General features: G+C 42.7%; 1 protein-coding gene across 1 annotated transcript in view; it reads right to left on the minus strand.

The window, feature by feature from the left end:
- The window catches only part of GLRA3 (glycine receptor alpha 3), a 142814-nt gene that overhangs the window by 12679 nt on the left and 105955 nt on the right, over positions 1-24180 (minus strand). The window contains exons 6-7 of the mRNA XM_073340081.1: positions 17420-17557; positions 1926-2140 (exon numbers count right to left, since the gene is read on the minus strand). Of these exons, the coding sequence (XP_073196182.1) occupies positions 1926-2140; positions 17420-17557 (353 nt within the window). The remainder of the gene's footprint in view (positions 1-1925; positions 2141-17419; positions 17558-24180) is intronic.

Below are 24180 nucleotides of genomic sequence, written 5' to 3' on the forward strand. Positions count from 1 at the left end.
TTATTAAAAATCTTTTAAACCTTTTATTAGTGTTTGCCATGGTACTTAACTGGCTGAGGTCTCTATCAAACCCCAAACCTTTGGTGAAAACTCTTTAATATGGACAGTAGAGGGTCATGTTCACACCTTTGGCTCTTTGGGCCCATATATTCCATCAAACTTAATACAGCAGGGCCCTACACTTTGGGACACTAAGCTCTCTCTGCAACCAAAGGCATATTTATTTTGATCAGAGGAAAAAAAGGACTGGCTTCAACAATTACACAAAAACAAGAGGGGTAACATCAAATATATTACATTATTCCCATTAACTTCAGTGGGAGTTCAGGTTGATTAGTTTGTCCTGTAAAAGAAAACTTTTAAGTAATGACACTTAGGCAATTTAAAAATGGACAATATAAATCTGTCTGGGGATTTCAGCCATGCTGATGACAGACACCTTTGTAAAACACTTTGGGCTAGATTGTCACCCTTACTCAGCCAGGCAGTCAGATTGTGGCTCTGGTGGTGATACTTGTGCAATACTCCTCACTGTAAGAGGATGGTGAAGGGGTGGTCTGAGGATGAGCCCTGGATCCATGAGAATAGCTGACCAGATGCACCTATTTCTCTTTTCATGGAGGAGCTTACTAACTCACTGTGCCCCCAGAACCAGGGTGGGGAGCTGGAAAGAGATTGTTATTCTGTAAGTCATAATTTTTTATTTCAGAGGAACAGCCGTGTTAGTCTGTATTCGCAAAAAGAAAAGGAGTACTTGTGGCACCTTAGAGACTAACCAATTTATTTGAGCATGAGCTTTCGTGAGCTACAGCTCACTTCATCAGATGTTTACCGTGGAAACTGCAGCAGACTTTATATACACACAGAAATCATGAAACAATACCTCCTCCCACCCCACTGTCCTGCTGGTAATAGCTTATCTAAAGTGATCAACAGGTGGGCCATTTCCAGCACAAATCCAGGTTTTCTCACCCTCCACCCCCCCACACAAATTCACTCTCCTGCTGGTGCTAGCCCATCCAAAGTGACAACTCTTTACATAATCAAGTCGGGCTATTTCCTGCATAGATCAAGGTTTTCTTCACATGTGAGAAAACCTTGATCTATGCAGGAAATAGCCCGACTTGATTATGTAAAGAGTTGTCACTTTGGATGGGCTAGCACCAGCAGGAGAGTGAATTTGTGTGGGGGGGTGGAGGGTGAGAAAACCTGGATTTGTGCTGGAAATGGCCCACCTGTTGATCACTTTAGATAAGCTATTACCAGCAGGACAGTGGGGTGGGAGGAGGTATTGTTTCATGATTTCTGTGTGTATATAAAGTCTGCTGCAGTTTCCACGGTAAACATCTGATGAAGTGAGCTGTAGCTCACGAAAGCTCATGCTCAAATAAATTGGTTAGTCTCTAAGGTGCCACAAGTACTCCTCCTCTTAATTTTTTATTTGATCTCTCTGTGGGAGAGTACAGCTTCCCTTTTACTCACAGCAGACTGTGAAGCTGCAATCGTCTCAATATTTGCTAAATACATTGGCTTATATTGCAACCAGGTGAGGGACAAACTCATCTCAGACCAACACATAAAAGTCTGAGCAACACTAGTGGAGTGAATAACACTTTCTTCAAGGTTCAAAATCTATACCATTGAAGTCAATGTAGTTAAGCCAGTTGAGAATTTGGCCCAACAGATCAGTTGGTAAAGAAGTAGAATGTGTTCTGTTGAATGAAAAATTAAAAAAAAACCAAAAAAAACCCCAGATCAAAGTGGTTTATCTCCCTTCTGTTCATCCTTAATGAACTAATATATCTCTTAAGAAGAATAACACATATTGTAAAGGTTATTGAAGGCCTCTGACAGCCATATAGAATCATCATTTGTACTAACACAGTGATTCTGGTATAATACAAGCAAAACAGCTTTTTGCCTACCTTTGGAAGTGATGCTCGTGAACCTGAACTTTGTGTTGTCATGGTCAGTACAGTTGTTATACCTAAAGCCACTCTGGCTGGTGCTGCATCCATATTGATCCAAAATGACACCCAGGAGAGAATGACAATCAGGAGACTCGGTATGTACATTTGGATGAGATAGTAACCCATTTGCCTTTCAAGATGGAATCGGACTTCAATGCATGTAAACTTTCCTAGTTGTAACCCAAAAAAAAAAAGTTTCATGAAAATAGGAAAGCTATTTTTGTCACTAACACACACTCTAAATAAAACATTATATGAGCAGTTCAACTAACTTGTCTTCTAGTGGCGTTACAATTGTTTTGATTGATCTTTCAGCATACATAAATTTCCCCATCACCATCGGAAAATCTTTTTGGAGACAGAGAAACTGAACTTCCAAAAAGTTTCTCTGCTTTTAGAATTCAGTAAGCTGCTTTAGAGTTGTGCTTCTTTTGAAAGTAACGATCACACTAACCATAATGGTCATAATGAGCAACAGGTCATTTTCCAACCTTTGCCATCTGAGTTGCTATTTGGAGAGAGTGCCATCTGCAGAGGGATGTTGTGTTCTCCTGTGCCATCAAACTTGCCATCCCATGGCTCAGTTTTAAGTTAAATTTTATTTCTCAAACATAACCTAAAAGCGAAAACTGGGGGATGAGGATGGCCTCGGGTTAATAATTAGAGTTGTTGACAAGTTATGTATGCCTTAGCCCCCTTCCAAAATGTTCTAACTTGAAAACCTAGTTACCAAGGTTTTCAAAATGGAGCTTCTAATTTGGACGTTAGGAACCTGAATAAGTGGCTTTTTCTCCCCAAAGTGCTGAGAACCCAGCAGTTCCCACTGACTTGATTAAAAGTGAGAAGGAAATATATTCACCCGTGGAAGTAGAATATCACTGTTGCCACCAAAAAAACCCCAAACAAAACAGTGCTAATGCTCCTATGCCAGAATTTGTCACTGTTCCTGACCTTGTGGTGTTCTCCTTTTGTAATTCCCTTTGTTTCTACTAAATATTAGCATTTGAAGGCAATATTACTGATATATTTATTGACAGCAGAAATTATATTTCACAATGGATCTCTGTGATTATTTGAATGAATGCATTTTAATCATTCTGGATTTTGGATGGATGCATTTATATTAATATTATTTAAAAGGTGTGCAGTTATTCCAGAAGATGTTGATTTTGCAATAAGTTATACCAATTATTTTTTCTGACCCACTTTTACCCACGGGTTTATACAAAATCCCATGCTTATTATCACATTAATGTATCATCCTGTATTATCTTTGTACTGAAACAGTGTTATTTGAGAAATCAATTTCCAAGCTGAATTAAAATTTCTTACATACTCCACTTCTGGACAAATTAAATGGCTGGTAAAGTGTATCATTTATTTTTCCTTAAGGTAGCTTTGTTATAAAGCCATTAATCTTGTCTGTAGATTTTTGTAGTAAATTTAATGGAGAGTAATCCTTATTTCTGTGAAGTAACACAAGTGTCTAGATTTAAGTAAGACTATGGTGATGGAACCCAACTGTCCAATGCAAAAATCCTATTTTAAAACTAGAGAAAATAATCTTAAGGAGTTTTATAGCTACCAACTCAAACATTCGCTTCACTCATAATCTCTGTCTGTGACTTCTAAAGAGAATTCTCTAGTACTGCTGATTTCTCTAGCAGCCCAATCCTACCATAAAACCCTGGCACATGTCTTGCGTTGCTTCAACTTTTTCAACTGCCCCTTCTTTGGCCTCTCTGATCCACTGGTGAAATCCTGGCCGACTGAAGTAAATGGGGAATCTTGCCATTGACTTCAGTGGGGTCAAGATTTCACCTCACATCTCTCCCTCCAGTCTATTCAAAATGCTGCAGAAAAAGTCATCTCTCTTAGCAGTTTCACCTTTCCATCCGCATACTTGAATATCTGCACTGGCTCTAAACTTTTGCATCCTTGTATTGAAGGTTCTGCACAACTATGCTTGTGACCTTTACTCTGAGAACTTAATACTCCTTAACAGTCCCCTGGTCTCTTTCTCCAATCAGCAATCCCATGCTTTTTCCTCAGATGGTCCTCTTTGGATAAAAAACCCACCCAGCTTTCATGTGCCATACAACCTCATTTTCCTTTTTCCTCTCAACTCTCTTCTTTTGTCTCCATTTTCCAATCTTGACCTAGGTATCTCATTTCTTATTAAAAGATGAGTAGGGGCTAAGGATGCTCTGTGTGCGAAGATAGCCCTGCCTCTCTGGCCCTGCCAATCACGATTGGTAAGGAGGAGGGCTGCAAAAAGAGGAAGCTGTAGTCAGCAAGGGGGAAACCCTGAGAAGGGAGTGATTCTTGCACCAGCCAGAGGAGGAACCTCTATGTCAGATGGACCCCCAAAAACTCCAAGGAGTCCAATGAACCCCAGAACCAAGCCCAGTAGGGAGAGACTGGTGTGGTTACCTGGGTGTTAAGGGCTCCAGTAAATTTGCTTCCCAAACACCCTGAAGTAAGGGCAGAGCCACTGACCTTTTTGTTGACCATAGGAGGAACTTGTTCTCTGCATTTTTGCTTTCCCCCACAAAGTAAGCAGGCCTGCAAGGATGGGGCACATTACAAGGACAAAGGGGCTGGGGCCTGGACCTTGCTAAACCTATGTGGGTCAGGAAGTGTAGGGATAAAGTGAGAACTGCCAAAAGCCGAGCAGAATTGACCCTTGCAAAGGGAATTAAAACCAATAGGAAAAGGTTCTATAGCCATATAAGTAAGAGAGAATCAAGGAAAGAAGAAGTTGGACTGCTAAACACTGAGGATGGGGTGGAGAGTAAAGATAATCTAGGCATGACCCAACACCTAAACAAATACTTTACCTCAGTTTTTAATAAGGTTAATGAAGAGCTTAGGGATAGTAGCACAGTGGCTAATGGTAACAAGGATATGGAGGTAGAAATTACCACATCTGAGGTGGAAATCAAACCCCAAACAATTTAATGGGACTACATCGGGGGGGGGGGGATAATTTCCATCCAAGATTCTTAAATGAATTTGAACACAAATTGAAAGCCCAATAGCAAGGATTTTTAATGAAATCTGTAAACTTAGAGATCATACCCCATGACTGGAGAATTGCTAATATAATTCATATTTTTAAGACGAGGTAGGGGTGGGGGGAGTGATCTGGGAAATGACAGGTGTGTTAGTTTGACCTCAGTTGTTGTATTAAAGGTTTTGGACAAATTTTAAAAAAGAAAGTAGTTGAGGACATAAAGGTGAACAGTAATTGGGATAAAATACAACATGGTTTTACAAAGTGTAGATCATGCCAGACCAACCTGATCTTCTTCTTTGAGAAGATAACTGACTTTTTAGACAAAGGAAATGCAGTAGATCTAATCTACCTGGATTTCAGTAAGGCATTTGATTTCCTTTTTGGAACTATATCCGTTAAATTGGAGAAGATGGGGATTAACATGAGAATTGAAAGATAGATAAGGAACTGGCTAAAGGGGAGACTACAATGGGTAATACTGACAGGTGAACTGTCAGGTTGGAGGGAGGTTACTAGTGGAGCTCCTCGGGGATCAGTTTTGGAACCAATTTTATTTAACATTTTTAAATGGCACAAAAAGTGGGAGTGTGCTAATAAAAATTGTGGACGACAGAAAGTTGGGAGGTATTGCCAATATAGAGGAGGACTGGAATATCGTACAAGAAGATCTGGATGATCTTGTAAACTGGAGTAATAGAAATTGAATAGTGCAAAGTGCAAGGTCATGCACTTAAGGACTAATAACAAGAATTTCTTCCTATAAACTGGGAACAAATCAGTTGGAAGTGACAGGAGGAAGGGACGACCTGGGTGTACTGGATGATCACCAGATGACTATGAGCCACCAATGAGATGCAGCTGTGAAAAAGGCTAATGCAGTCCTAGGATGCACCAGGTGAGATATTTCCTACAGAGATTGGAAAGTGTTACTACCATTATACAAGGCATTGGTGAGAATACTGTGTGGAGTTCAGGTCTCCCATGTTTAAGAAATATGAATTCAAACTGGTAGAGGTGCAGAGAAGGGCTCCTAAGATGATCTGTGGAATGGAAAACCTACCTTATAAGAGGAGACTCAAAGAGCTTGACTTATTTAGCCTAACCAAAAGAAGGCTAACAGGAGATGTGATTGCCCCCTTTTAAATACATCAGAGGGATAAATACCAGGAAGGGAGAGGAGTCATTTAAGTTAAGCAGCAATGTTAAGTTAAGACACACAAACCCTTGGGGGGAGGGTGTGATTCACCTTCCTCTGCAGCATGGGGCACGGGTCACTTGCAGGTTTAAACTTGTGTAATTGGTGGATTCGCTGCAACTTGAAGTCTTAAAATCATGATTTGAGGACTTCAGTAACTCAGGCAGAGGTGAGGGGTCTACTACAGTAATGGGTGGGTGAGGTTCTGTGGCCTGCACTGTGCAGGAGGTCAGACTAGATGATTATGATGGCCCCTTCTGACCTGAAAGTCTGAGTCTATGCATTGCTTGTTGCAGGGGGGCCCAACCCATGTAGGGTGGTGCCCCAGAGACACTTCTTTACAGGGAGGTTAAGTGGGGGTGGAATGCTGAATTTACAAGCACAGCAGAGGCAATAACTGCTGCTGTCATGGAATACTGTGGGTGCGCAGACAGTGGTGCTCTGCATCTTCTCAGATGTATGCATGCTTCCACCGTAATATCACCACTGGTACTGACATGGAGAGGCAGGATTTCACTGTTATCAGCATCAGTGCCGGGATTCCCTGGTTGGAGCCCGTGTGTATATTGAGAGAATGAGGCCACGCAGGCCAACCACTGTGAAACTAGCATGGAATGTTAATATTAGTAATGTTTGTTTCCTGAATGCTGTCAGTATAATGACTCACACATGCTGATGGCTATCAGGGTGATGGCAGTCTGAGGGGCTTTTGTGGTAGTACCATGATTGCAGGCACTTAACCAAAAAAAACCCCACCACCAAAAATCCGCAGCTGGCAAAGAAAGGGTATTGAGACTAAGTGACTAATTATGCTCAGGGGGCGGGGAATATGAAACCGAACGGAACTAGGAGGAAGACACTTCTATTGGCTATTGATATTGCAGTCAAGAGTTAACTGTTTGTTAAGGACATTTACACAAATAGGTACTTCCACAGAAAAGAACTTGGGTCCCAAAAGGCCATATCAAGGCAAAGATTTTAACGGTATCTCGCATTGTAAAAATAAAGGGCCTAATCCTTCCACACAGAAGTCAATGGGAGTTTGAAAATTCCAGCCTTCAAGGGTATGTTGACACTGCAGCTGGGAGAAAGCTTTATTAAGCCCACCCAACCCCCTTGGGTGGCTAGCCTGAGTCTCTGCTGGTGCTGCAATGTCCACCCTGCTATTTTTATGTGCTAGCTCAAGCCCCAGATAGTGAGAGTCTGTCTGCCTGAGCTGGGAAGCTTGTCTGTGCTGTAATGTAGATGTACCCCCAGAAAGTAAATATTGCTAGCACATCTGGACAGGCTTTCAGAGTGAACGCTGCTGAGTAGGATATGTAGGAAAGTCATGTTGAGGACTTTAAGATGTGAAGCCCAATAGGCTTTCATCTCCACCAGACAGAGTAGATACACCAGTATTTGGAACAGTGAGTTTTTTGAGTATGTCAGCTGAATCTCTTAGAATGACTGTAGTGATTAGAGCTAGAAAAGTTGTCACTCTTCCCCTGGCAGCTCCACATACAGGAAGTTTCCAAGTACAGTTATTTTCTTCATGTTTGGCCCTGTTTTCCAGTGTCATTCACCATCTCTGGTATTCTTATTTCCTTTCTTTGTGTTTTTCATCCCATCTCTGTCTGGCAGCACTGGTATTACACAATTTGACTCAGAGATAGAATAGGTATAGCTAGCATTAGGGACCCAAAATTCAAGCCACAGCATAGCTTTTCTCAGCCTCAGAAAGACTGAATTGTTCAGACAGAAATTTCTGTATTTTCATGTTTCAGAACCCTTGATCTAGATATTCTGAATTGAGATGGACTGTCAGGAGTCTAATAGCTGGCAGTACAAAAGTCATATTGGAATCTCCAAAACTCACCTGTCAGGTTAACTCATGAGAGCACTCAATAATTTGAACCACTCTGCTAAGTTCAACTGGGATGGAGTAAGAGATTTTTCTTTAAGTCCTCAGAGTAGAATAATATCAGAACTATATGTTCTCCAGCAGGTGCTAAAGTATATAATATCTTGAATTCTGCCTGGCTACAATATCCTGAGTGAGCTGATTTACACTGAGGCCCAGTTCTGTTAGATATGCAGTTGGTGACAGCAGATAAATATTGATTTAAGTGGTTGACCAACTCCTGGCTGACTGTAATTATGCTAACTACAGATGGCTGCTTCTATGAACAAAGTTTTCTGAAGAGCTTGGAGGTGTACTCAAAATGCCCAGAATGCTTAGACTACAGTCATTAAAAGCCTTACTGTGTAATTGCCATTGTACTGGGACATCATCTGGATGCTGTCTCTCTGGCCAACTGTGTATTCAGATAGGCATCTGACAGAGCTGGGTGCTAATAGAAAATGTTTGTTTGTTTTTTAAATCCCTGTTGTCTCAAAGAAAGGCTGGGTTTTGTTGCTTTGATGCCAACATATCTACCTTAAATAAAGAACAACTTTCAGGTTTCAGCATTATTACTAAAGGTGGACTTGTCACTATGCAGCAGGAATCACATTTTGGAGAAAATATTTGCTGGAGGGGAACTGATATCTAGGGCACAATAACTTAATCAGTTGAACAAATCCCAATTCCTCCATAATATAGAATGGCTTGTCCCCCAACACCATCATTTTCCCTATTGCACTAGTCACCATACATACATATGAAGAAAAGATGCTCGCTGCTCCAAAGAGCTTATAACCTAAATAGAAGACAAGAGACAACAAGTGGATTCAACAAATGTATGGCAGATGGACAGATGGAGCACAAGTAACAGTGAGATGATTCTGATTAATGTAATAATCCTACAGGACACCAGCTTCCTAAATATCATCAGGTGTTCTGAAGGCATCATGGCAAAAGTGAGTTTAAGGAGAGACTTGAAAGCAGTTAATATAGTGGTTCTGAAGGCTTTGACAGAGAGCTTCTCTCATGCACAAGAGAAGCATGGGAGGAAGCATCTATGTGCTTGTTAGAAAATTTGACAAATGTGTAATCAAAGCTGGCAACACTGATGAAGCAGAGGCAGGGTTGATAGCTCTATAGCATGTGAGACTGTAGATGTGTGGGTTTGCTAGAAAACTCATTTACACATTACTTGCCGTTAGATGCTTTGAGAGTAGTTTTATAAGCAGTGGAGTACCTAACTTTTCAACATGTGAAATATCAAAAAATTATAGCTTCGCAACACTTAGCTGTGGCTGAATTACCATCCCAGAGAAAACCGCTCAAATGATGATGCTTCTTTTCTCACTCAACTTAGCTCACACTGGAACCTCAAAGCAAATGAGATTGGAATTCTCAAAATATTACGTGATTGGTCACATTTTGAATACTGTTTAATCGAATCAGTGTGTTCAGCTGATGCAGGATACATGCGTGCCAATCTGCTTTAGTAGTTTTTTATGCTTACACTCCGAGGGGCCCAGTTCTGCCCTCATAGCTATTACTTCTAATGACTGAAACTGTGAAAAGCTTCACCTTTTTACTAACAAATCTGTTTAATACTGGCATCCTTACCACGATTGTACACAGCTGAGATTTATTAGATCATTTTTCCTCTGTTTTCACAAAGTCCACTGAAGTTAATAGAAGGCTTTCCAAACTGCACAACTTAAATCCAGAACTGGGCCTCGAGTGACTCCAAATGCCTTCAGAGAACCTGGATTAGTGTATTTAATCAAAAGAGTTCCATTTCAGATTTGTCTGATTTTAGAGCTGTTTGGAAAACACTTTTTTTTCCTGCAGAAAATTTTGAGGTTTTGGCCAAAATCGGAAACCCATTTTTTTTGCTAAAAGCTGAAATATTTCAACTGAAAACCAAAATGTTTCAATCCTGAAATGCTGCCTCAGGAAACTGTAGTTTAGGTACCTCATGTTCTCATTCTCCCCTATAGGCAAGGCTCCCTGGCTGGACTACATCTTCCATGGTGCATGATGATCTTCCCACTTGGTGAGAGAAAGTGACAGTTGTATGGCCACAATGCGTCATGAGAGATGAAGTCCAGCTGGGGAGCTTGGCCCATGTAGGAGAAATGGGAGCATAAGATACATAGACTATAACTCCCATGAGGCACTGCAGCAACATTTCAGAATCAAAATATGTTGGTTTTGATAATTTTTGGATAAAAAAATCAAAATTTTCTATGCAAAGCAGACACTATTTGTGAAAAATGTTATTTAGCTGAAAACCCAATATTTCATCAAAACACACTTTCAATGGAAAATGTTCAGCCAGTCCTACTAACATGTCTCATCAGCTTCAGCATCAACATATAACAAGCAAACATTCACTTTAAAGAACAGGTCATGAAAGAAAGGAGAATGGAGGAAAAATGTGTTTCTAGAGGGAGAGATTTTCAAAAGCACAAAGATCAATGGCAGGTAGCTGCCTACCTGGTCTTTGTGCCTTTGAAAAGCTCCTATTTCTGATCTGGAGTTTGTCTTTAACCAAGAATTCTTAGTGAAGAAAGGTTTCAGAGTAACAGCCGTGTTAGTCTGTATTCGCAAAAAGAAAAGGAGTACTTGTGGCACCTTAGAGACTAACCAATTTATTAGAGCATAAGCTTTCATGAGCTACAGCTCACTTCATCAGATGCATATCGTGGAAACTGCAGCAGACTTTATATATACACAGAGAATATGAAACAATACCTCCTCCCACCCCACTGTCCTGCTGGTAATAGCTTATCTAAAGTGATCATCAGGTGGGCCATTTCCAGCACAAATCCAGGTTTTCTCACCCTCCACCCCCCCACACAAATTCACTCTCCTGTTGGTGATAGCCCATCCAAAGTGACAATTCTTTACACAATGTGCATGACAATCAAGTTGGGCTATTTCCTGCACAAATCCTGGATTTGTGAACATTGGGAACATTGCGCCAGCATCCTATGATGCACTGTGCTCAACAGAAAACAACCCAGTGGTTTTTGCACCTTAAAACTGCTGTGCATACCCCAGAAGCAAGGCACCGCCTTAGTTGTGCGCTCTTGCTGTGAACATTTCAAACTCCTCGTGTCTTCTCCTGCAGTATTTCCAGAGCCAAAGTAGGGTCCACTGCACAAACATAGCGATGTCCTGCAAGCAGCCCTGCTCTAAGCCTCTGAAAAAAACAATTCACAGTTGCTGCTGGCAGTCACAGAGCAGCTCACTCTGAGCGTTGTTTCTGGTCCAATGAAACAAACACATCATTTTGCAGATATGGGACGAAATATCCCATATCTGCAGTGGCTGCAGAACTTTTGAATGTGGAAGGCCACCTTCCATGAACTTTGTACAGAACTTCCCCCACCCTGCAGTTCAGCAACACAAAAATGAGAGCTGCTCTGACGGTGGAGAAGCGAGTGGCGATCGCTATTCGGATGCTTGCAACGCCAGACAGTTACCGGTCAGTGGGGAATCAATTTGGAGTAGGTAAATCAACCGTGGGAGCTGCTGTGCTCCAAGTGTGCAGGGCCATTAATCGACTTTTGCTACAAGGAGTAGTGAGTCTGGGAAATGTGCAGGACATAGTGGGTGGTTTGGTCATAATGGGGTTTCCTGATTGTGGTGGGGCGATAGATGTCATGCATATCCTCATCTTGACACCAGGCCACCTTGCCAAAGAGTACATAAACTGAAAGGGATACTTTTCAATGGTGTTGCAGGCCCTGGTGGATCACAGGGAACATTTCACCAACATCAACGTAGGATGGGCAAGAAAGGTTCATGACGTGTGAGTCTTTAAGGACTTGGGTCTGTTCAAAAAGCTGCAATCTGTGACTTTCTTTCCAGACCACAAAATGAACATTGACAACTTTGAGATGCTATAGTTACCCTGGTGGACCCAGCCTACCCCTTGCTCTGATGGCTCATGAATCCCTACACCAGCCATCTGAACAGCGGTAAGGAACGGTTTAACTATAGGCTCAGCAAGTGCAGAATGGTGGTTGAATGTGCCTTTGGTATTTTCAAAAGGCGCTGGAGGAGTTTACTAACAAAGTTGGACCTTAGTGAAGAGAACATCTCCATGGTTATAGCCGTCTGCAGTGTGCTCCATAATATATGTGGGGAAAAAGGGGGGGGAAATTTTCCTCAGGGGTGGGCAGGTGAGACAGATCTCATGGCAGCCATTTTTGAGCAGCCGGACGCCAGGGCAATAAGAAGAGCACAGCAAGGGATTCTGTGTATCCACGAGGCTTTGAAAAGCCGTTTCAATAATGAGTCACAGTAAGGCAAGCTGCTTGTCTGCACTGTGCTTTCCTAAACCTTCACCTGGCTTGTATCACTGTCCCTGTAAAGCCAACCCCCAGCCCAAGCCCACTGCTTCTACTCAGTAAAGAACAATTATTTCTTAGATCCATTTACTTTAACAAACAAAGTAAAAAGGGAGAACAGGAAAAAAAAGGTAACCTTGGGGAAAAGGGGTTATAAAGTTGGAACGAGAGAAACATTTTCATCTGTGTAATGTAACACCTCATTCCAGACCATCAGAGGGCTGGGAATGGGTGCCTTCTGTTCCTGGTACCATCCCCCGGAGTTAAGTGAAAGGGATAATGGACTTTTCGCCCACACCTCATGGAACGCTTTGGGGAGTGTGATTCTGTGCCAAGCAATGCTGGCTGGCTGTCCACCAGAGTCTGCAGAGGGACTCGACCCTACTTCTGTTCAACCAAACGCCTCAACATGTCTGCTTAGTCCCTCATAATCTGAAGTATCTCATCCTGTGCCACATGCTCTTGCTCATTGGAAGCTTTCCTGCTCTCCATGTCCACGTCTAACTTCTTGGACAGCGAAATCCTCCATGCTCTCAGCTCTGTGTCAGCTGTCCCGGAGGCGTTCATTATCTTGGTGAACATGTCCTCCCACGTTCTCTTTCTCCTCCTTCTAATCAGTGAAAGTCTGCTTTCAGGTGTTGATGACATGCCGAAGGACACATTTCCAGCTGTCAGTCATGGGGAAAAAATAAAGGAGCCATTTTACATGAATAAAATGTTTCCATAGCAAGGCCGTTTTCATAAAAAACCCCAACCCTTATTACACTAGGTGCAAGCCATTACAGAATCAGAACCCGTAACCGTTCACTGTGCCGTTTTGCTGCTCCAGCCCTGGTGAGTAGCCCCCCCCGGCTCATGAGTGACCTCACTTTTAATGAAGTTTATGGAAGGCTCATGTCAGGAGCAAAGGTATCTAGTCGAACAATCGCCCTTCCCCATAGCACCACAGGAAGCTGTTTACGAATGGCGGGAGGGGGATCATTTTCACTCCCAAATTGTGGAATCTCTCATGAGGGGCCACAGTCCCCTATCAGCCACTTTAAACTACTTGGCGACCCATGCCAAGCACAGTAAAGGCACATTAGCGCCCGTGTGGTTTGGCAATCCAGAATGTGCAGAGGTGGGGTAGGTCTACATGCCCTTTGTTTTTTTTTTCCCTTGTAAGAGTACTTTTAACAAGAACTTTCCCTGTTTCCCCTAGGCAACCCTATGTGATATCAGTCTCCTGAGGATAATAGAGGCAGAAAGGAAGTAGATGCTGCAAGCGTCTGGTTATAGACCCGGTCCTTATGCTGCTATGCTGTGTACTGGAATAATGCCAGCAGAATTAATTCAGGAGTTGTATGGGAAAGTGTCCTACCCTGGTGGAAGAAATAAGACTGCCCTGAGCAGAAACCTGCATCAAAGGATTGCATAGTATCTCCATGAAAGTTTCCTAGAAATATCCTGGGCTATCCCAGTTCACATAAACAGTCTTTTCTGGAATGGCCTCTTGTAAGCAGAGAGCCACAGTACCTCACTTTTTCTTCACAATAAACGTGCAATCCACCGAATGTGTGTCCCTGCTCAAGTTTAACTGGACTTTGATTGTAACTGTATACTCACCAGAGGTGCTTTCCCTGGCATCATGGTCAGCCACTGTAATGTCCTGCGACCCACAGGGCTCCAAGGTTAAAAATATTTCATGGCTCTCGGGGAGAATGGATCCATTCTCCTTCTCCTCCTCCTCTTTCTCATTTACTATATCGTCGTCCTTGTTGTCCCTAGACTCTCACAGCTGTGAGGTGTCCACGTTGCTTGTGGGAGTGCTGGTAGGGTCACCCAAGAGAATCACATGCAGCTCATTGTAGACCCGGCATGTGTGGAGTTCAGCACCAGAACGACTGTTCACCTCCCTTGCCTTCTGCTACACTTGGCAAAGTTCTTTTATTTTCACATGGCACTGCTGGGAGTCCCTCGCGTAGCCCTTCTCCCCCATTCCACTAGTGATTGTTGCATAGATGTCAGCGTTTCTTCTGCTGGATCGGGGCTCTGCCTGCACAGACTTTTCTCCCCACACAGCGATGAGATCCACCACCTCCTGTGCAGACTAGGCTGGAGCACATTTGGGGCATGTAGTCTCCATGATCAGCTGTGCTCAAGCTAGCATGTTCCCAATGTTGATAGTACAGAAAATGGGAAATCAAAAATTCTTGGGCCTTTAGCAGGGGAGGGGCTGTTTCCTGTATACCTGTCTGCAGTGCAGCAGACTTGAGAATGATCTCCAGAGTGGTCACAGATGAGCATTGTGGAGGCCAATTAAGTCGAATTACACAACACTGCATGTGCACTATCTCGCAGTCGAACCATGAAAATCAAATTATCACTACGCCTCTCACAGAAGTGGATTATAGAAGTTGACATTAGAGGCACCTTAGGTCGGCAAAAAGGACCCGTTAGCGTAGACACATACATTAATAGGTCGACTTAAGGCAGCTTCCTTCAACCTAACTTTTTAGTGTAGACCAGGCCTCAGAAAAGAGCTTCATACCTTGTGTTGAAACTACATCTATATTGAAATGATAGCTGGGCACTTTTAGCAAATGCTATCTGCAGTTGTGAAGCATCTTTTTTGAAAAAAGAAAAGGAGTACTTGTGGCACCTTAGAGACTAACCAGTTTATTTGAGCATGAGCTTTTGTGAGCTACAGCTCACTTCATCGGATGCATACCGTGGAAACTGCAGCAGATATTATATACACACAGAGATCATGAAACAATACCTCCTCCCACCCCACTGTCCTGCTGGTAATAGCTTATCTAAAGTGATCATCAAGTTGGGCCATTTCCAGCACAAATCCAGGTTTTCTCACCCTCCATCCCCCTACACACAAACTCACTCTCCTGCTGGGAGGAGGTATTGTTTCATGATCTCTGTGTGTATATAATATCTGCTGCAGTTTCCACGGTATGCATCCGATGAAGTGAGCTGTAGCTCACAAAAGCTCATGCTCAAATAAATTGTTTAGTCTCTAAGGTGCCACAAGTACTCCTTTTCTTTTTGCGAATACAGACTAACACGGCTGTTACTCTGAAACCTATCTTTTTTTGAATAACCCTTTTAATCTATTCTGATGTATGCTTGGGTGAGAGGTTTCAGTTTTCAAAAATGATGATCAATTATTTCTCCTCATACTATCTTTTTGATGGAGTATCAGTGCACAGGTTCACATTACGAGTGCCCTAGTTAAACAAGGAGTCCTTAAGCACAAACTGCACATAAGCGATCACATATTAGCATAACATAATGAATGGAAATGAAAAACTTGGGTTATTGCATTCTCTTGCCAGTGACTATTATTGCCCACACAACAGTGGATAATCATGATGCCAACTTTAAAAAAGACAAAAGATGGAAGGTCTAAAACAGCCTCCCCCATCCTCCTCAAAAAAACCTTCCAGTCTTATGGAATTAACCCCATGATGAAGACTGGAAAACAAACTAAAGCCTCCAGGCTAGACTGTGAGCTGGACCTCCTGAGAGGCGTATCCTGAAGGCACAGGCTGGGGGCAGTAGACACAAAGGTGACTTTAAGTTATCTTTGTGCTGCCCGGGTTCTGCCTGTGCTGGGGAATAGTGTGCCTCCTGATATAATGCAGTCTCCCCACAGTTGCCTAGGGGCTGCTCCTCCATCTAGAATGGATAGGTACTGACTTCCTCTCTACCCGGGAGGTGGGGATGTGCTCCACCTCCCACCGCCCAGGCCTGCCCCCACTCCACCCCTTCCTCCAAGGAACCATTAAATAACAGTCAACATATTTAGGTGCCCGAAATATTATCCCTAATTTTGTGCCATACTTCTCAGAAGTCCATCATTTGAAGGGACATGATTCATGTCCCAAAATTAACTACCGCCCACACAAATTGGATGTTCTGTCACATTAATTGTTCAAAATTATTTCCATCACAAATAAAGAAGAGGGAAGCAAAGGTGTTAGGGCTCCCCCCGACACACACACATACACACACACTAAAGGAATTGAATCCCACAATAGTTTGTTTCCTGCATGAATAATTTTTTCGTGGACCTCAAAGACTCGAAGTCTTTGTCAGCCATTGAATCCCACATTTGGGCCTCGGCAGGTTATGTTTTCTTCCAGTTTCCCCATTAATAATAACAAGGTCAATAATACTTTATTTACTAAAAGCATAGTGGTATTGTCTATAGGAGTACAGTCGAGGGACGCAAGCTGGAACTTGTGAAGGTGAGGAATAAAGTCTGCTGACAGCATATTTCCTACTTGTTAAAATAAAAAATAAATGGTAATGCATGGCAATTTCCTGCAATGTACTGGACAAACCTTACTGAATAAAGAGTAATGATTGGGAGCACCAGAGGGTGGTTGGTTTATGGTTTTTTTTTAAACAAAATTAAAAAAATCGTGAGGGTGGAATCCTGGGGGGTTTAGCTTTTGCTCTGTGGATTTGTGGATTGAGAATTGGACAGTCACATTTTTATACAATGATAAATAAGAATGATGATTATACTTTTATTATTGAAAAAAGCAATGCCTAGTATTTCCTATATACAGATTTAACCACTGGGACACATCTTTCAAATAATTCTGGAGGTGATGCAGTATAAGGCCCCAATGCTGCCAAGGACTCTATGCAGGAAGACTCCTGTGCCCATGTGAAGCCCCACTGAAGTTAATGCAGCTCCACACAGGTTCAAGGTTCTGCCCTTTTGCAGAACAATGAAGCCTGGCTGACCCGTCTCTGCATAACTGATGTATTTCAGATGTCTGTCTTTCCTAAATAAACTTTTATAAGAACATTTAGAAATCTTTTCAACCATGAGGCAACCGTTTTGTTTCATTATGTTAATACTTTAAGGGCATGGTATTCTGTGTGTGTTGTAGTGTTATAAGCTTCAGATGAGTTAAATTATGCATTTAAAACAACAGAAAATAGCAGCAGCTGTCTTTCCAGTTGTAATGGACTACGAAACTCTCCTACCTGTATTGTAATGTTTGGTGCAATAACATAAATCTTTCTCTTCTTTCAACAGAAACTGTGGTAGTGTGAGCCCTTCTGCTACCTGTACAGCTCCCTTTTCTTGCCATTCAAAAATTAGATCGTTCATTGTATATCCAACTAGAAAAACAAACAGAACAACAACCCATAAATCTACTGCAAAGTTTTTAAAATACGTGTGATGCACCAAATACCAATATCCTACACAAATTATATGAGACGAGAAAAATAGTAGGTTCCATTATATCAGTCAGCCAAAGGGGATCAGCACTCATCTCAATCAAGCCGATCTAGGCTGACAGTTATTTATGTGGATCCTCCTGAAAACATATGGCCAAATAGTTGGAGAGGGAGATTTTCAAAAGTGCCTAAGGAAGTTGGATGCCTAACTCCCTTGGGTGCTTTTGAAAACCTCACCCTCTCTTTACTATGGAGAGAACAGGCCCATTGATTTAAATCTTGTGAAGTTGTAGTGTAATTTTGAAATAGTGCCTTATATGCTCTTTTATTTTTCCTGGATCTAAATTGCTTGGAAACAATTTAGGCCACAATCAGGTGGAGGTATACAGGTGGAATCCAGCAGGTCTCTTTGCAGGACTAAGGCTATAGTTGGTTTGAAAAGACATTTTTGTTTTGAAGCAGGTGCAAGACCAGAAGAAAAACTATTGAGATTAGCTACCAAATCACTATCAGACTGTGATAATGTTCCTACATGCCTGCCTCCCTATCCCCACAGCTGTATGTTAAAAAAACAAACAAAAAAAGCCCCGTGTGTATCATAATTGTAGCTTTAGGAAGGTTCCTGTATAATTCAGTCCAAGTAGCTGTTCACACAGAATCAGTGGTATAACAATCCGTGTCATGGCCAGACAGTGGAAATATTAACCCAGGGCCAGATTCTGGCTGATTGGTCAGCAGGTGGCTAAGTTGAGGGAGAGCACAAAGAGCTACACACACAAACCATGCCTAGTAGCAGTCTGGAATCTCATGGGAGTAAACAGCCCCTACTCTCTCTGTGCACTGCAGGTGTTAACTTTCTGAAGGTAAGTGGGGAGGTGCAAAATATGCGTGGGGGCATGTTCCTGTCATTTCTCCCTCCCCTCACCCCCTTGTTCCAGAACTGGCTGGAGGTGAATCTAGGAGCATGTGGTACCCCCTGTGAGGGCAGTGGAGTTACTGCTCCAGCATGCCCCAGGAGCTGCTAGAAGGAATACTAGTAGAATTCCTGCTGGGATTTCCAACCAGAGAACTGAACCCTCCAAATCCCCCCTCCCAATGCTGAATTGTTCTCTAAATTTCCTTCTAAGGAGCTGATGGAGTTCTCATGATTTTGAATTCTGCATGCTAACTCCCTCCTTCTCACCCAAAATCAAGTGTTTGAGAGTAGCCTTTCCCAAAACCTAACAGCCTTGAACAATAGGAAAATGGAAATTTGAACACAGATCCAAATTTCACAAGTGGATCCTTTCATTATGATGGACTGAACCACCAGGGACTTTAGGTGTTCAAACTCCATTCTGGCATCTGAATTATGTGGCTTCAACCCATTTCTACTTTTAAAAGTTTCTTAGCCTTTTTAGTATGTTGACTTAATCAGATGCAAGAAAGACAACAGGCTATTCACATCAACCACAGAGAATTGGAAAGGTCTTTTAATCTTACAATATATGTTCAAAATTTTCTTCTAGGTAACCCTTCTCTCCCAAACATTGAAATCTTCTGAGTCTCAGTCAAGGAAATTTTTTTAATTACTTCCTGATGTGTGAGAAAATCCACGGGCTTTGTCCCCTTCACCATTCAGTGACCTAATTACTGCTTGTCTAAGTGTGTATTTCTAAACATTGCTCAGTTATAATGTATGTCTGAGTTAGCAGCTGAAAGGAATGTCTGAGACAAACCACTTATTGTGTACTCTAACCATACAGTGTTCATACATTACACTAGTTAAATCCTTTTAACACAGTTTGCCATAATTCTCAACACTTCCGTGCCTCTACCTGTTCCTCGTGTTTCCCTTGGGCAGCATTGTATACAAATGCTCCACAAACACTCCGTGTCACAATTATTTGATTAATTTTTATCTTTGAGGGGTTCAAGGAGTGTGTTAAAGGAGAGACCACAACATTTTATTTGAAGTCGACACATTACCTACCCATAGTTAAGATTAGACCTCGTGTCATAGAGTTCATTTTATTTCTACATTACATTTGTGATTAAACTCTTATTTTTCCACACATGACATTCTGTAACATAACCAGCTTTAAAATCCACCACTGATGGCTCAAAACTATGAAACCTCAAAACTATAGCTCCTATAAAACTTTGCATGAATTCAGACAAAAAGCATCTCTGTGTATAAACAGATTATCATTTGAATTATGTACATTACAGCTAGGAGAAATATCCCCAGAGTAAGTCATTGAACTGACAAGAAACAACTGCTGTGTCAAAATGTATTTCACTAAATCAAATTCATTCATTTATAATGCATGTTTTAAATTAATATCTACCTTGGCCACCTATTTTTATATTATACAGTATGTTTAAAATATTAACAATTTATGCTAAGTGTTGATATATTTTTTACTATAGTTTTTCTGTTTAAATATACAAATAATATAGCTTTGGCTTTTTCCAATTTTACAAATATAGTTTTATAGCTCTAAATTATATTTATAAGATAAATTATATATCAAAGTGCAAAAGGCCAAATGCAGAGGCGAGTCTAAATTCATGTAAAGGAATCTAAAATGATGGAATATACACAGTCTTCCCACCTCTTATCTAGACTAGATCCCTTACTAATGTGTAACTTATACCCTTTTTATTCATTGCCTCTAAATTTGGTCCTCTGAGTTAAGGTTAAAATGGTGTAACTCTTATGTCATGGGGTGATAGGAAGGTACAAGTTATACCATCTCTGACTCTTAGATTAATTTATACTTGGTTTTGAATTTTGGCCAGTGAGCAGGGTACACTTTAGCAGATGCCCTTGTGTTGTTGACAGCATATTTCCTACTTGTTAAAATCAAAAATAAATTGTGACAGATATAGCAATTTCCTGCAATATACTGGAAAACCTTACCGAATTAAGTTTAAGTGTCTTACAAGTTCACTATATTAAAATGCAAATGTATCCCCCTGGTTATTCAAGATCTCAGCCTTTTGAAATTTTGCCATCAGGAGGGGATTTTTGTCTGCTGCTCACTTGTTATGTGAGGACAAGATCAGAGGCCCTAACTGTATAAAGGAGTGACTCAGAGAATCATGGGTGTGACTATTCTGAGCTAACAGCTTTTAACTTGTGACCACAGAAAAACCCCTTGGTTGGGTTTGAAGAACTGACTCCTACCAGAGTCCTTGTTGCAATTGGAATGATCTCTGGTATGCTTATTAACATGCACGTAAGTTTTTATTGTTTTTAATATGTTTTCTCTGTAACACTTTCACCTTAGGAGTGAATGTGCTTGCTTAGGAAAAGCTGGTAACTTATAACTGTGAGCAATTATGTTGCTTATAGCCTCTGAGGAGAAAAGCAAAGCAGGTTGCTCAGGCAGTCTGACTTGCTGGGGAATTTACAGTGCAGCCTGAACTCTGCAGTCTGAACATACGCTGGTCAGAAGGGAGAGAGACCTGTATCTCCATTCAAGAGAGGTGATGACTGGGTAGCCAGAAGAGGTGATGACTGCGGAGCCAGAAGCCTTAGAAAGGGTACCCTTGGTAAACCATAGAGGGGGAATACAGGTGCAGGTGTCCTGAACTGTGACATAAATAAATTGAACTTTTCAGTTTTGTTTTGTTTTCTTTTATTTACTTCAGAAATTCCATTTGCTAAGTAGTTATTTCTAGTTCAGTATAGCTCTGAACCTGAAAGAAAGGGGAGGCAGGAATAGTGACAGGAGGATCTGGTGTTATTTGTGGAGATGAAGCAGACAATATGCAGTCCATTTGTAAGAGTAAGTCAATTGTGCAAGAAAAAATCCAAACTCCAGAAAGAGGATTGTCCAGCAGCATTTTGAACATTAGGGAGCTAAAAATACCTAAATGCCTTTTGTCTCAGAATTCCTTCCAGAAGGAATAGTAACGTAAGGGGTAGCTGAGTTTCCATGATACCACTACAACAAAAATATTCTTGAGCCTTGTTGCATTTTGTGAAGAGTTGCTGAAATGACAAAGGAAATAGAGCACAATGATGGTGACTAGGCTGTGTGTACTGGACGTGGAGGATAATATTCTTTTTAATTTGGGATATACCTATATCATAGACCTAGTAGTTGCCATTAAAATGTCAGAAATTGTAGTGTAATAGCACTCAGTTTAAGAACTCCTATGCCATAGTATTGGGTGTGGTGTATGAAATAAAACCCGATGTGTAGATAGAAACAACTGTAGTTACTGTGTGAGATCTATTTTACAAACATAGTCCCTAATTCTGTAAACATTTATGTATCTGAGTAACTTGAAGGACCTGAGTAGATATCACTGGGTTGAGTTCAATGAGACTAGTCACATAATTAATGTGACTCATGTGCATGTATTTTCAGGATTGGAGCCAATGTTTGTAATAATAATAATAATAATTAATAATTATAATTTTAAAAAAATAGAAATTCCAGTAGATGTGGCAACAGAGCAGGACTCCCTATAATGCACTTTGTATGCTCATTTCAATAAAGACATATTTTAAAAGTACACAGAACTACTTGCTATGCAGGAGTAATGTACCGTCTATGAATAGGAGTTATTTAAGCTAAGGGCCCATATTGGCACAAAAGAAATGGGTTTAAACTGGCCATCAACAACTTTGGGCTTGAAATTAGATGAAGGTTTCTAACCATCAAAAGAGTGAAGTTCTGGAATAGCCTTCCAAGGGGAGCAGTCTGGGCAAAAAAACCTAACTTGTTTCAAGACTGAGCTTGATAAGTTTGTGGAGGGGAGGGGAGGGGAGGTTGCCTACGGTGGCATATGGCCAGTGATGAGCTGCCAAAATCTTAACAACATCTCCTCACCCCACAAGGGGATCGTTGCCCACCCCCATCCCCCGGGACTCCTGCCCCATCCAACTCCTCTGCGTTCCTTGGTGCCCGCCCCAGGACCCCTGCCCCATCCATCCCCCTTCCCTGTCCCCTGACTTCCCCCAGAACCGGGCAGGAGGGTCTTGTGGGCCACCGTACTGGGTGCCCACCCCACCCCTAAGAGCCAGAGACACCTGCCGGGGGGCGAGGTGGGGAGTCCCAGTGGTGCTTACCTGGGGCAGCTCCCAGGAAGCATCCGGCAGGTCCCTCTAGCTCCTAGGGGCGGGGGAGTGTAGCTGGGGGGAACAGGGGGAAAGGCCGCTCCCCCACTGATCACATCAAAAGAGGGGCCTTAGGCACCGACTTCCTGGGTGCTCCAGGGCTGGAGCACCCATGGGGAAAATTTGGTGGATGCAGAGCACTCACAGGCAGCTCCCCACGCCCGGCCCCCGCTCTGCCTCCTCCCCTGAATCCACTGCCCTGCTCTGCTTCTCCGCACTGGCCCCTGCCGGCTTCCCGCGAATCAGCTGTTCGGCAGGAAGCCGGGGAGAGCCGAGAAACAGGCCGTGGCTTCCCACTCAGGCCCAGGGTGGGGGAGGTGAGCTGGGGTGGGGAGCGGTTCCCCTGCGCGCGTGCCCCCCCCCGGGTTACTGCTGCGGTGCGGGTGGCCCTCCTCGCCCCCCCCCGTCCCCCACCCCCCGCCTGAGCTCACCTCCGCTCTGCCTCCCTAGGCCTGAGCGGGAAGCCGTCGCTTGCTTCTCAGCCCACCTTGGCTTCCCGCGTGAACAGCTGATTCGTGGGAAGCCGGGGGGGGGGGGGGGGGCGGAGAAGCAGAGCGGGGCGGCGCATTCAGGGGAGGAGGCAGAGCAGAGGTGAGGTGAGCTGGGGCTGGGGGTGGGCCGGGGAGCTGCCAGTGGGTGCTCTGCAAGCATCAAATTTTCGCCTTGGGTGCTCCAGGGCTGGAGCACCTGTGGAGTCGGCACCTAAGGCGCCACTTTTGGCCGGTTAAATTTAGAAGCCCTTTTAGAATCGGTTGTCCCTTGTGGAACCAGCTCCAGCTCACCACTGCATATGGCCCATCTGCTACTACTATTAGCAATTTTTTTTTTTTAGAATCTAAAGTGGCGTCTTTTGTTTTTCTTCAAAACAAAGAGGAACCCCAGTGCTAATGAGGGGGCAAAAGATCTGTCATGAGTGAGCAATTGAGGAAATAGTGACAAACTAGGAGGACTTGAAGTGTATATTTTCAGGTCTGGATCTTCTGAGAGGTCACCTAGGAAGAAGTCCTAAGCAGCAGTCACAGCTGACCAGGCTTGAGCTTCTGGGTAATATGTGTGGGGAAAGTGGACATGTCTATAGGTAGTTCCCAGAGGCATGGCACAATAGGGGAAGAGATCATTCCCAGTCTCACAAGTATCTTTCCTGACGCCAACCATTAGAGGATTCCAAGCAGCCCTGCAAAGATTAATGAAGGCCCCATTTGAAATGGCAGGGCCTTTCTGCTTTTGGGGGAAGGACTTACCTTGTTCTTTACTGATACAGGACTGGAAAGAAATGAGAGAGTGGGAACCATTAAGAGTCAGGATGACACAGATGGGGACATGAGTACTGGTAATGTGGGCAGGCAGTCAGAGACGGGGAGGGGAAAAAAGAAACTGGGGAAGGAATATCCCCAGACATAATTGTTTTTTTAGGAATCCCAGTCTCCTGGGAGGAACTGGCAGGCTA

The sequence above is a fragment of the Lepidochelys kempii genome, chromosome 4, assembly GCF_965140285.1.
Source record: "Lepidochelys kempii isolate rLepKem1 chromosome 4, rLepKem1.hap1, whole genome shotgun sequence".
Classification (NCBI taxonomy): domain Eukaryota; kingdom Metazoa; phylum Chordata; order Testudines; family Cheloniidae; genus Lepidochelys; species Lepidochelys kempii.